Genomic DNA, 13,742 nt, shown 5'->3' with positions numbered 1-13,742 from the left:
AAAAATGTGAGAATTATTTTTGCTGTACTTATTTTATATCACTTATTTTATATCACCACTGACACCTGGGAGACCCTGGCCTCAGACCGCCCGAGGTGGAGAAAGTCCATCCAGGAGGGCGTTGAGCTCTTTGAGGCTCAACACAAGGAGCATGAAGAGGCCAGGCGCAGGCAGCGGAAGGAGCGCACGGCAAACCAGCCCTACCGACCCCTTCCCCCGACGAATGTCTGTCCCACCTGTAACAGGGTCTGTGGCTCCCGTATCGGACTGTTCAGCCATCAAAGAACTCACTTTGGGAATGGAAGCAAGTCTTCCTTGATTCCGAGGGACTGCCTATGATGATGACTTATTTTATATCCATTGATCACATTAAAATCCACACAAAATATGTTCTTATCTCATGTTAACCTATTTCTAAAAGCCATTCTAAAATTTATTTTTACAAATTAATTTTCAATTTTGTAACACTTTTCTTATGAATTTACCCAGTGGCACCTTCCCAACTGAGGAGATGTGGCCCGGACCTTACGGTAAACTTTCCACATGGGGTTTCCCTCCCACCTGCCTGGGCGCACTCTGAGTTAAAATCGGGCTAAATTTTACATATTAAGTTTTGGTTATGTCATTCAGGGTAGGTAAAATTTCAATAAGAGTATAATCATGTATAATAAGACATGCTGCATAGCTTTCACTCAATTTCCACTTAATTTTAACAACTTCCTCCTTTTATATGGTAGGCTGTAATGCTTTGGAAAGGGTCCTAGGTTCTGCTCTGTGACTGACCTACATGAAGTGGGCTTGTTTTATCAGCTTCTGTCACTCCTCACTTGCCTAATATTAATAATTTTGAGTAACCATTAAGGCTAGGATTTGGTTTCATGAACCCCGTATGATTAGAAATGTACACTCTTTGACTAGCGTTGTTGCCTCTCCTTTGCACAGTCAATGTCCAACAGTTGTTCAGTTATAGACAACAAATGTACAGATTTACTGAATATATCAGTTAAAGAAACAATTGATTTATTTGTTTCACTTCAGGTTCAAGTCTCCATGAAATTTGATGGTCAGTCTGCTGTGGAAGTTCGAGCAAAACCAAACTTGGAGGAGCTCAAGTCTTTTACTTCAATGAGTTTGTACATGCGAGTTCCTTCATTAAGTGAACAAGGCCAGACTGCCAACCAAGATAGATTCATCATGTACCTTGGAAGCAAGAATGTAAGAACACCTACTCAAGTCAATTTTACTGAAACAGTCCAAAATTAATGCCATACATAAGGAATAGGAATGTGTATGCAATCAGATTTCTGCTGAATGAAGCTTTATGTTTGCAATTTTATGTTTTGCTGTTTTCTAGAAAGGACAAGATTACATTGGCTTGAGTATTAAGAATGACAATTTAGTTTATGTCTACAATCTTGGAAATGGAGATGTTGAGATTCCTTTGAACTCAAAAGCTGTGAGCACCTGGCCAAACTACTTCAATTTAATCAAAGTAGAAAGGTAATCCCTCTTGATCTCTCTTATGGACAAAGTAATTTTTGGTGAAAACATTTCATAGTACAAGTTTCCAGAATTATTTGCCAAATTTGTCCTGGCAATGATGGAATAAATGTTCTTTTCAGTTTACATTCAGTGTAGTTGCTGTTTATAAGAGCAGACCTTAAACTTGTGGGATTGGGGAATGCAGTGTTTTAGAAGACTAGGGTTTAAATATATAGGGGGAGAAATTGCAGTCGTTTGCGCCTCCCATTAGCGCCCCCAGGGGGCGTTCTTCTTCAAGTCACACACTTTCATGACTTGGACATATATCGCCATTCCTTCATAATTGATGGATCAAAATCCTGAAAATCCTTACCTAACAGCATTGTGGCAGCATTTTCACCACATGAAGAAAGACTTGCATTTATATAGCGCCTGTCATGACCTCAGGACGGCCCAACACATGTTACAGCTAATGAAATACATTTTTTGAAGCATAGTCACTATTGTCAAGGAAACATAGTAGCCAATTTGTACACAGCAAGGCCCCACAAACAGCAATGTGATATTGACCAGATAATCTGTTTTAGTGATATTGATTGTTGGATGAATGTTGGCCAGGACACTGGGGTGAATTCTCATGCTCCTGTTCGAATAATACCATGGGATTTTTTTACGTCCACCTGAGAGGGCAGAACGGCTCCAGAAGTGGGCCGGCCACCCCCTTCTCAGGAGCACATAGGAATGGGCAATGAATGCTGGCCTTGCCAGCAACACCCACATCTCAAGAATGAATTAAAAAATATATAAATTGATTAGGACGTCTCAACCTAATCTAGAGACCAAGAAAAAGCAAATCCACAAATTGGCTTCAATTAAAAGTAAAATCGGGGGAAGTGTAAAAAGGGCGGGTAATCCGATCCTGTCAGGTACCCGCCGGGTGGATTAGATTGAGGTTACCCTCAGTGGTTTTTCTGCTATCTGTAGGGTTTTGTCAAAACTAAATTGCTATGATTAAGTTCAGATGCGATACTATCATTTTGGTGTTAGGCACAATAAAACTTGTTTGAATAAGCAACAAACAAATTTGATACATTGAATTCAGCTGTTTTGGAATCATTTTGACTAAAAAAAATGTTGATTTCTGAGCACGCCCAATAATTTATTTTATCTTTCTAAATAATCATTTTACTTTGTATGATTCTGGACTATGAACATCAACCATGCAGGCATCAGAGCTCAATCCAATCTTGGCCTCACTTCCAATTTAGTGTTTGCAAAACAGTAAATATAAACAGACACTGCAGATTGAGGGTAGTCATTATGTATCAGGTCGTCATAAATGCTTTCATGAGAGATCTCCATGGTAAGAATTTCTAGAAAATCATAAAGATGTACTTTTTAATATATTTATGATTTTGCTAAACATACTGACCAGAGGGAATCTTCGAAGAGCATTTGCAATGTTGCTGCACATTGTGAGCAATTCTTCTGCGATTTTGTACACAGCATGTGAGATGTTTTACTTCAATATCAACACATTTCAAATGATAATGCATGTGTTTGAAAATATTCAGTGGTTGGCAGTAACTCTCAATGGTCCATCCTTCATTGACAAGATTGCCTTCCACTTTCAGAATTAACCAAACCAAGGAAGAATACGATTGATATGACTTTTGGCGTGCTCCTTTACTTTCTCTAATAGGGTTGGAAGACATGGAAAAATACAGCTAACTGTACCCAGCCCAGGTAGTACAGCAGAGCAAAAGTTCATCCAGAAGGGAGCAGCCGAAGGCAACAATTCTCTGTTGGATCTGGAAGCGGACGACATGGTTTTCTATGTGGGAGGAGTACCTCCAGATTTCCAGGTATGCTAGACTGAGCCAATTCTTATTGCCTGTGGTACATTTTTAAACTTACAGAACATTTCCTTTTAAAGATGGTAGCAATTTATAACTTTCACAAGTTTGAGCTATATATAAAAAATAGAAACATAGAAATATAGAAACAGAGAAAATAGGTGCAGGAGTAGGCCATTTGGCCCTTCGAGCCTGCACCACCATTCAATAAGATCAGCACCCACTTCCTGCTTTCTTTCCATACCCCTTGATCCTTTTAGCCGTAAGGGAAACATATCCAATGAAATGGCATCAACAACTCTCTGTTGAAGGGAATTCCACAGGTTAACAACTCTCTGAGTGAAGAAGTTTCTCCCCATCTCAGTCCTAAATGGCCTACCCCTTATCCTAAGACTGTGTCCCCTGGTTCTGGACTTCCCCATCATCGGGAACATTCTTCCCGCATCTAACTGTCCAGTCCTGTCAGAATCTTATAAGTTTCTATGAGATCCCCTCTCATCCTTCTAAACTCCAGTGCATAAAGGCCCAGTTGATCCAGTCTCTCCTCATATGTCAGTCACCCCATCCCGGGAATCAGTCTGGTGAACCTTCGCTGCACTCCTTCAATAGCAAGAACATCCTTCCTCAGATTAGGAGACCAAAACTGAACACAATATTCCAGGTGAGGCCTCACCAAGGCCCTGTACAACTGCAATAAGACCTCCCTGCTCCTATACTCAAATCCCCTAGCTATGAAGGCCAACATTCCATTTGCCTTCTTCACCGCCTGCTGTACCTGCATGCCAACTTTCAATGACTGATGTACCTTGACACCCAGGTCTCGTTGCACCTTCCCCTTTCCTAATCTGCCGCCATTCAGATAATATTCTGCCTTCGTATTTTTGCCCCCAAAATGGATAACCTCACATTTATCCACATTAAACTGCATCTGCCATGCATTTGCCCACTCACCTAACCTGTCCAAGTCACCCTGCAGCCTTTTAGCATCCTCCTCACAGCTCACACTGCCACCCAGGTTAGTGTAATCTGCAAACTTGGAGATATTACATCAATTCCTTCATCAAAATCATTATGTATATTGTAAAGAGCTGGGGTCCCAGCACTGAGCCCTGCGGCATTCCACTAGTCACTGCCTGCCATTCTGAAAAAGACCCGTTTATCCCAACTCTCTGCTTCCTGTCTGCCAATCAGTTCTCTATCCACGTCAGTCAGTACATTACTCCCAATATCATGTGCTTTGATTTTGCACACCAATCTCTTGTGTGAGAACTTGTCAAAAGCCTTTTGAAAGTCCAAATACACCACATCCACTGGTTCTCCCTTGTCCATTTTACTAGTTACATCCTCAAAAAAATTCCAGAAGATTTGTCAAGCATGATTTTCCTTTCATAAATCCATGCTGACTTGGACCGATTCTGTCACTGCTTTCCAAATGCGCTGCTATTTCATCTTTAACAATTGATTCCAACACTTTCCCCACTACTGATGTCAGGCTAACCCATCTATATTTACCTGTTTTTTCTCTCCCTCCATTTTTAAACAGTGGTGTTACATCAGCTACCCTCCCAGTCCACAGGAACTGATCCAGAGTCGATAGACTGATGCAAAATGATCACCAATGCATCCACTATTTCTATGGTCACTTCCTTAAATACTCTGGGATGCAGACTATCAGGCCCCGGGGATTTATCGGCCTTCAATCCCATCAATTTCCCTAACACAATTTCCCGCTTTATAAGGCTATCCTTCAGTTCCTTCTCACTAGACCCTCGGCCCCTAGTACTTCCGAAAGGTTATTTGTGTCTTCCTTCGTGAAAACAGAACCAAAGTATTTGTTTAACTGGTCTGCCATTTCTTTGTTCCCCATTATAAATTCACCTGAATCTGACTGCAAAGGACCTATGTTTGTTTTCACTAATCTTTTTCTCTTCACATATCTATAGAAGCTTTTGCAGTCAGGTTTATGTTCCCAGCAAGCTTCCTCTCATACTCTATTTCCCCCCTCCTAATTAAACCCCTTGTCCTCCTCTGCTGTATTACAAAATTCTCCCAGTCCTCAAGTTTGCGGCTTTTTCTGGCCAATTTATATGCCTCTTCCTTAGATTTAACACTATCCTTAATTTCCCTTGTAAGCCATGGTTGAGCCACCTTCCCCGTTTTATTTTTACTCCAGACAGGGATGTACAATTGTTGAAGTTCATCCATGTGATCTTTAAATGTTTGCCATTGCCTATCCACCGTCAAACCTTTCAGGATCACTCGCCAGTCTATTCTAGCCAATTTACTTCTCATGCCATCGAAGTTACCTTTCCCCAAGTTCAGAACCCTAATCTCTGAATTAACTGTGTCACTCTCCATCTTAATAAAGAATTCTACCATATTATGGTCACTCTTCCCCAAGGGGTCTCGCACAACAAGATTGCTAATTAGTCCTTTCACATTGCACATCACCCAGTCTAGGATGGCCTGCTCTCTGGTTGGTTCATCGACATATTGGTCGAGAAAACCATCCCGCATACACTCCAGGAAATCCTCTTCCATCGCATTGCTACCAGTTTTGTTAGCCCAGTCAATTTGTAGATTAAAGTTGCCCATGATAACTGCTGTACCTTTATTGCACACATCCCTAATTTCTTGTTTGATGCTGTTCCCATCCTCATTACTACTGTTTGGTGGTCTGTACACAACTCCCACTACCGTTTTCTGCCCTTTGGTATTCCGTAGCTCCATCCATACAGATTCCACATCATCCAAGCTAATGTCCTTCCTTACAATTGCATTAATTTCTTCTTTAACCAGCAACGCCACCCCACTTCCTTTTCCTTTCTGTCTATCCGTCCTAAATGTTGAATACCCCTGGATGTTGAGTTCCCAGCCTTGCTCACCCTGGAACCATGTCTCCATGATGCAAATTAATTTCCGTTAACTGCTACCTGCGCAGTTAATTCGTCCACCTTATTCCGAATACTCCTCGCATTGAGGCACAGAGCCTTCAGGCTTGTCTTTTTAACACCCTTGGCCCCTTTAGGATTTTGCTGTAATGTGGCCCTTTTTGCTTTTTGCCTTGTGTTCTCTGCCCTCTGTCATGTATCTTACATTATTATATATAACTGTATCCTAACATGCTATACATGACTGTAATAAGATATGACCTGTAACCACCAGCATACCTTACCACCAGGGGTGCATTTGCAAGAGACAGGTATATAAGGACAGGTCTCAGGCAAGTGTGGGATTCCAGAGCTGTGAAATAAAGGTGCAGGTCCAGAGTGACCTTGACTTCACTATATGCCGCGTGTGAATCTGTACTGAGGGGATAGGACTTTACAGTGGCGACGGGTTACGGGATTACAGAATCCACAGAATGGCAAACAATGGATCAGATGAAAAGTACAATGCGGGAGACAATTGGGAGGACTTTATAGAAAGGCTCCAGCAAAGCTTTGTAACTAAAGACTGGTTAGGCGATGATAAGGCAGACAAGGGAAGAGCCCATCTCTTGACCAGCTGTGGCTCGAAAACATACGCTTTAATGAAGGATCTGTTGGCACCCGAGAAACCAGCAAGCAAGTCATTTGAAGAATTGAGCACACTGGTAAGAGACCACCTGAAGCCAGCGAGCAGCCTACACATGGCCAGACATAGGTTCTACAACTACAGACCCTGTGTGGGCCAGAGCATACCCGACTTCGTGGCGGAACTTCGGAGGTTGGCTAGTTTATGTGAGTTCTCCGATGAACTGAGGAGAGAAATGCTGAGAGACTTTTTCATTGAAGGAATAGGCCACGCAGGCATATTCCGAAAGCTCATAGAGACCAAGAACCTGACCTTAGAGGCAGCAGCAATGGTTGCACAGACATTCTTGGTAGGGGAAGAAGAAATGAGGTTGATTTACAATGCAGGTACGACAACTAACGAAATATCGGAAGAAGAAGTTCACAGCGCTAAACAAGCTGCTACCACACACAGATAAAAACCGGAAGAACAGGCTCTCGACAGCAGGCAGAAGCCATCAAGCTGCTACCCCGACACACAGACAAAACCGGGAGAACAGGCTCTTGACAGCAGGCAGAAGCCATCAAGGGCCACAGGAACGGCTGTTCGCACCTCATCAACCCACAATGCGAGCAATGAACTACAAACTGAGAGAAGCTCAAGAGAGATCAGCCAGACGCAGCTCATTCTTTGGGAACTCTTTGAACAATGGAACAAGTCTGCGCTGGAGGTGTGGGGGTGGGCACTCATCAAGGGGATGTTGATTTCAGCAGGCTGTTTGCAGAAATTGTGAATATACAGGGCATTTGGCCCGCATGTGCAAATAAACGGCAGCTCGGCTGGTATACGAATCGGATGGGTTGTAAAGCGGACCAGAAGATGGTGGGGACAGTACCTGGGACACCGGTGTACAGCGGATCAACACGATCAACGGTCGCTGCTCCTACAACAGGACGCCTTCTATAATGATGAGGGTCCTATTCAACGGAATATCTGTCAACATGGAGCTGGATACAGGAGCGAGTCAATCTCTCATGGGCGCTCAACAATTTGAACAACTTGGGCCGCATAAAAGAGACAGACCAAAACTCACAAGGGCCGACACCACACTAAGGACCTATACCAAAGAAATCGTACCAGTCCTCAGCAGCGCCATGCTCTCTGTCACACAAAGGGACAGTGAACCGACTTCCCCTGTGGATTTTCCCCAGAGACCCCTGAGCACTGCTGGGGAGAAGCTGGCTGGCAAAACTAAACTGGAAATGGGATGATGTCCATGCCATGTCATTAGAGGAACGGACCTCCTGCTCAACAGTTATAAAGCGATTTGAACATCTCTTTCAGCCAGGTGTGGGCACTTTCAAAGGGGCCAAAGTCAAAATCTACTTCACACAGGATGCTAGATCGGTCCATCACAAGGCCAGAGCTGTACCCTATGTGATGAGGGAAAAGATTGAACACGAACTAGACAGGCTTCTGCGGGAAGGCATTATATCACCTGTGGAATTTAGCGATTGGGCAAGTCCCATCGTCCTAGTCATGAAGCTTGATGGATCCGTACGAATCTGTGGGGATGACAAATCTACCATAAACAGAGTCTCCCTACAGGACCAGTACCTGCTGCCCAGAGCGGAGGATTTATTTGCCACATTGGCTGGAGGTCAACTTTTCTCAAAATTAGACCTCACGCAAGAATTGACCGAGGAATCCAAGCAACTCACCACCATCAACACACATCGAGGCCTTTTCATGTACAATCGATGCCCATTCGGCATCAGGTCGGCAGCTGCCATATTCCAGCGCAACATGGAGAGTCTGCTCAAGTCCATCCTGGGGACGGTTGTATTTCAAGACGACATACTTATCACAGGCAGGGACACCGACTCCCATCTCCGTAATTTGGAGGAAGTACTAAAGCGGTTGGATCAGGTAGGCCTACGAGTCAAGAAATCTAAGTACCTGTTTCTTGCACCCGAGGTTGAATTTTTGGGCAGAAGGATTGCCGCTGATGGAATCCGCCCAACAGAGTCCAAAACAGAAACAATTCGCCTGGCACCCAGGCCCCGGAATGTCTCAGAAATGCGCGCCTTTCTCAGGCTACTCAATTACTTTGGGAACTTTATGCAGAACTTAAGCACGCTGCTGGAGCCTCTCCATGTGCTACTCAGGAAGGGGTGCGATTGGTTTTGGGGGAACGCCCAGGAACGCGCCTTCAATAAGGCACGCAACCTTCTGTGTTCCAACAGTGTTTTGACTTTCTTTGACCCAGGTAAAAAGCTAGTTCTCACATGCAATGCGTCAGCGTATGGGGTCGGGTGCGTTTTGCAACATGTCAATAGTGCGGGCAAATTACAACCCATAGCTTATGCCTCCAGGTCACTTTCGTGGGCGGAGCGCTGGTACGGAATGGTAGAGAAGGAGGCGCTCGCGTGCGTGTACGGTATCAAAAAGATGCACCAATACTTTTTCGGGGCCAAGTTCGCGTTAGAAACCATCCACAAGCCCCTCACGTCTCTCCTATCCGAGAGCAAGGCAATAAACGCCAACGCCTCGGCGCGAATTCAACGGTGGGCATTCATGCTGCCGTCCTACGACTACACAATAAGACACAGACCAGACACAGACAACTGTGCCGACATGCTCAGCAGGCTACCCCTGGCGACCACAGAAGGGTCTGACGAACAGGACTGTGAGATAGTCATGGCAATCAATGCCTTTGAGTCCACAGTTTTGCCCATGACGGCTTGCCAAATCAGAGCCTGGACGGCCAGCGACCCCACGTTATCCTTAGTAAAAAGATGTGTCCTAACCGGTGACTGGGCAGAGGCTCGCGATGCCTGCCCCGAGGAATTAAAACCCTTTCACAAGCGCATGCATGAGCTATCACTACAAGCAGACTGCCTGATGTGGGGCAGCCAAGTAGTCATGCCTCTGCGAGGCAGAGAGGCATTTGTCCAGGAGCTCCCGGGGATCGTTCTCATGAAGGCTATAGCCAGATCCCACGACTGGTGGCCTGGTATTGACGTGGACTTGGAGCTCTGCGTCCGAAGGGGCACCATTTGTGCCCAACTCAGCACTGCCTCCAGGGAGGCTCCACTGAGCCCCTGGCCCTGGCCTACCAAACCGTGGTCGCGGGTGCACGTAGACTATGCCGGCCCATTCATGAGCAAAATGTTCCTCGTAGTTGTAGATGCATTTTCAAAGTGGATCGAATGCACCCATTTTAAACTCAAGCACACCCTCCACCACTGTGGAGAGCCTCGCAACCATGTTTGCAACGCACAGAATCCCTGACACATTGGTCAGTGACAATGGTCCGTGCTTCACCAGTGCAGAATTCCAAGACTTTATAATTGACCACGGCATAAATCACATCAAGATGGCACCGTTCAAGCCGGCCTCCAACGGCCAGGCGGAGAGAGCAGTGCAAATCATTAAACAAGGCATGCTTAAAATCCAAGGTCCCACGCAGCAGGGTCGCCTGTCGCGACTGCTGTTGGCATACAGATCTCGTCCGCACTCACTGACTGGGATTCCCCCCCCCGCGCAACTGTTGATGAAAAGGACTTTAAAAACAAGGCTCTCATTAATCCTCCCAGACATGCACAAAATTGTTGAGGCAAAGCGCCGCAAGCTGACTGAGTACCATGACAGAAATTCGAGGGGGAGATGGAATGAGATAGGGGACAAAGTGTTTGTACTAAACTATGGCAGGGGTCCCAAATGGCTTGCAGGGACAGTAACAGGCAAGGAAGGAAACAGGCTACTGGTAGTATAAATGGACAATGGCAAAACCTGCTGGAGGCATGTAGACCAAGTCAAAAGCAGATTTATCAACAACACTGCGGAACCAGAGGCAGACTACAATGTGAAACTCGCACCACACCTGGTGGACAGACAGAGGGAACAACCTGAGGAAAGGGCAATCCCAACAGACAGCCCAGGCAAGTCAACAACAATCACACTAATCGAAACAGACAGCCTAGGCGAGATACCAGCAACCACACCCAAAGAAAAACAGACACCAAGGCAAACAACTGAACCACAACTCAGACGCTCCACACGAGAGCATAGATCACCTGAGAGACTGAACCTATAAAGACAATAAGACTTTGGGGGAGGGTGATGTCATGTATCTTACATTATTATATATAACTGTATCCTAACATGCTATACATGACTGTAATAAGATATGACCTGTAACCACCAGCATACTTTACCACCAGGGGTGCACTTGCAAGAGACAGGTATATAAGGACAGGTCTCAGGCAAGTGCGGGATTCCAGAGCTGTGAAATAAAGGTGCAGGTCCAGAGTGGCCTTGACTTCACTACATGCCTCGTGTGAATCTATACTGAGGGGACAGGACTTTACATCCTCCACTTTTATTTTTTTTCTTTCTATCTTTTGCTTCTGCCCCCATTCTATTTCCCTCTGTCTCCCTGCATCGGTTCCCACCTCCCTGCCATATTAGTTGAACCCCTCCCCAACAGCACTAGCAAACACTCCACAAAGTGTTTCCTAAACAGCAGTAGCCTTTGCATAGAGTAGTACATTTTATTACACCAGTCAAATTGCAGCAAGGTAGAATTCAAAAATAACTATTGTAATTTTCCTCTAGCCTCTGACCCATTTCTCCTCTGTTCCCAAGCCAATTGGCCAATTACTTGCCAATTCTTCCTTTAATTTCTTGGAGAAATTTACATCCTGGCACTGCTAGTTCTGGCTCCCCACTCAGTGAGATGAATTGCCTTATTGCATACATGGTACTCCTTGATTAACTGAAAACTGATGAAATACTATTACTGCTTTAGATACATTTTGTGACTGACATCCTTGCTGCTCAAATGTTCTGATTGGAAGCCAAGCACATTCCCATGTACACTGTTGGGCCAACTCATTTGGTTTGTAATGTTTCGCATGACCTATTTTGGATAATTTCTGTTGATGCTAGGATTTGTTTTAATAGTTCTTACACCAGGCATATTAACTGGGTTTCCATTTTTGGGGCTTACTATTGACTCAAAATAGTTCCATGCAGCATCATAGCTCATTTGAACAGAAAGTAACTCCTTGGTTTGAGAAACTAGCACTACTTCCAGTTCCAATAAAATCATTTTATTTTTTAAAAAGAGATTTAGGATTTGCTCTTTGAAGGAGCGAGTGAAATCTAAATATCTTACTAATCTATAATAAGTAGAGTAAATATTCAATTAAATTATAGACAGAAGAGAACTCTAAATCACTTTGTGAAGCAATTATTCATAATGTCCCCCAGCCACATTATGTCATTTCTTTGTATCCACTCATACATTGTATTACTCATTAAACTGGCAGAATATTCATAAGCTGTAGAAAGAATAATGTTCTGGTAAGGACTGAAGCACGACGACAGATTGACAAATAAAATTAAATACAAGTCGCATACTCTCTGCGCCAAGCATTCCGTGGGTCATGGCTGTGTTCTGCACACTAATGGAGTTGTCTTAACAGAATGTTTCCTGCCTTGTTTGTCACAGCTTCCTCTCAGCTTGAACCTGCCTGCCTTTGTTGGCTGTATTGAACTGGCCACACTTAATGATGACATAACAAGCCTCTACAACTTCAAGCAGATATACAACCTGAACACAACAACCCACAGACCCGGTACAAGGTAAACAGATCATCGCACGTGTCACACTTTGGCAAAGCATAAATTATGTCTTCACTTTTGTAACACTGGGTATTTTAAGAAATATTTCATTTAGCTGAAACTGTCCTATTCTACTGTCCCTAAATTTGGGGGGTTAATTTTGAAACGATCAGTTCTAGTCTGATATAAGAACATAAGAACATTAAAAAATGGAGCAGGAGTAGGCCATATGAGCCTGCTCCGCCATTTAATACAATCCCAGCTGATCCGATCATGGACTCAGGTCCACTTTCCTGCCCGCTCCCCATAACCCCTTATTCCCTTATCGTTTAAGAAATTGTCTATTTCTGTCTTAAATTTATTCAATGACCCAGCTTCCACAGCTCTCTGGGCAGCGAATTCCATAGATTTACAACCCTCTGAGAGAAGAACTTTCTCCTCATCTCAGTATGTGGCAGCAGCCACCATTTTGTTACGGGAGTAATGGGTCACAATCTAATTAACGCTTTTTTAGCTAAATTGCTAGGTTTACTTTTACAGTTTTTTTCATCAACAAGGGAGCTGAATTTATGCGGGCCTTTCATCTCAGTTTTAGTGTCGGGATCCTCCACTCCAGACTCTGCCAGGATGCGGTGTCAGAAGATTTCCCAATTTTAATATTTCTGGTGGGTGTCTTCACCACTATGGTACATTTCAAACACCAGCCATAGAAGAGGGATGGGTGTTACTGTGCTTCAGAATGTTCTGACAGCCCTGAACTTAGCAGCTTCTTGATTGTAAAGGGAGCTGATTCCTGATGATCTGCATTCAAGTGTCCAGGGTAAAGCATAAACCTGGAGGTGGGTTTTAGCTCCACAGGTATCTTCTCAATTGGCAACAAACCACCCAATGGATACAAAGTTCAGGGACAAGGAAACTCCTGGTCTGAGCGTCCCCTCTCCTGGCCATTTCGCCTCTGAATCAGGTGACTTTGTTTGAGGTAGACGGAGGTTCCATCGCAAACACAACTCTGTGGTAATTGGAAATGAGGTCTGGAACCAGGTGTATCTTTTTACCTGGGCCCTCTTCTGCCCTACTTATGGTGGGAGAATGCCAAAAGGTTTGCAGAAATTTGGGGCCAAGATCCAATTTAATCAATCTTCTCCTAATAAAAAATATAACTTGCTCCTCTGATTGTTAAGAATGTTAAATTGGTGTATAGCTGAGCTGCACCGACCAGGAAGGTCCAAGTTCAGTTCCTAACTAACTTCGATTAGTTTGGATGGTATTAAGGGTGTG

General features: G+C 44.2%; 1 protein-coding gene across 1 annotated transcript in view; it reads left to right on the top strand.

Annotated features, from left to right (window-relative positions):
* Positions 1-13,742, top strand: part of lama4 (laminin, alpha 4) — a 247,950-nt gene that overhangs the window by 143,252 nt on the left and 90,956 nt on the right. Inside the window, exons 21-24 of the mRNA XM_070885329.1 lie at positions 1,039-1,215; positions 1,355-1,500; positions 3,185-3,347; positions 12,352-12,485. Of these exons, the coding sequence (XP_070741430.1) occupies positions 1,039-1,215; positions 1,355-1,500; positions 3,185-3,347; positions 12,352-12,485 (620 nt within the window). The remainder of the gene's footprint in view (positions 1-1,038; positions 1,216-1,354; positions 1,501-3,184; positions 3,348-12,351; positions 12,486-13,742) is intronic.

This window comes from Pristiophorus japonicus, chromosome 7 (genome assembly GCF_044704955.1).
Source record: "Pristiophorus japonicus isolate sPriJap1 chromosome 7, sPriJap1.hap1, whole genome shotgun sequence".
NCBI lineage: Eukaryota > Metazoa > Chordata > Chondrichthyes > Pristiophoridae > Pristiophorus > Pristiophorus japonicus.
This window is presented reverse-complemented; position numbering and strand designations above follow the sequence as displayed.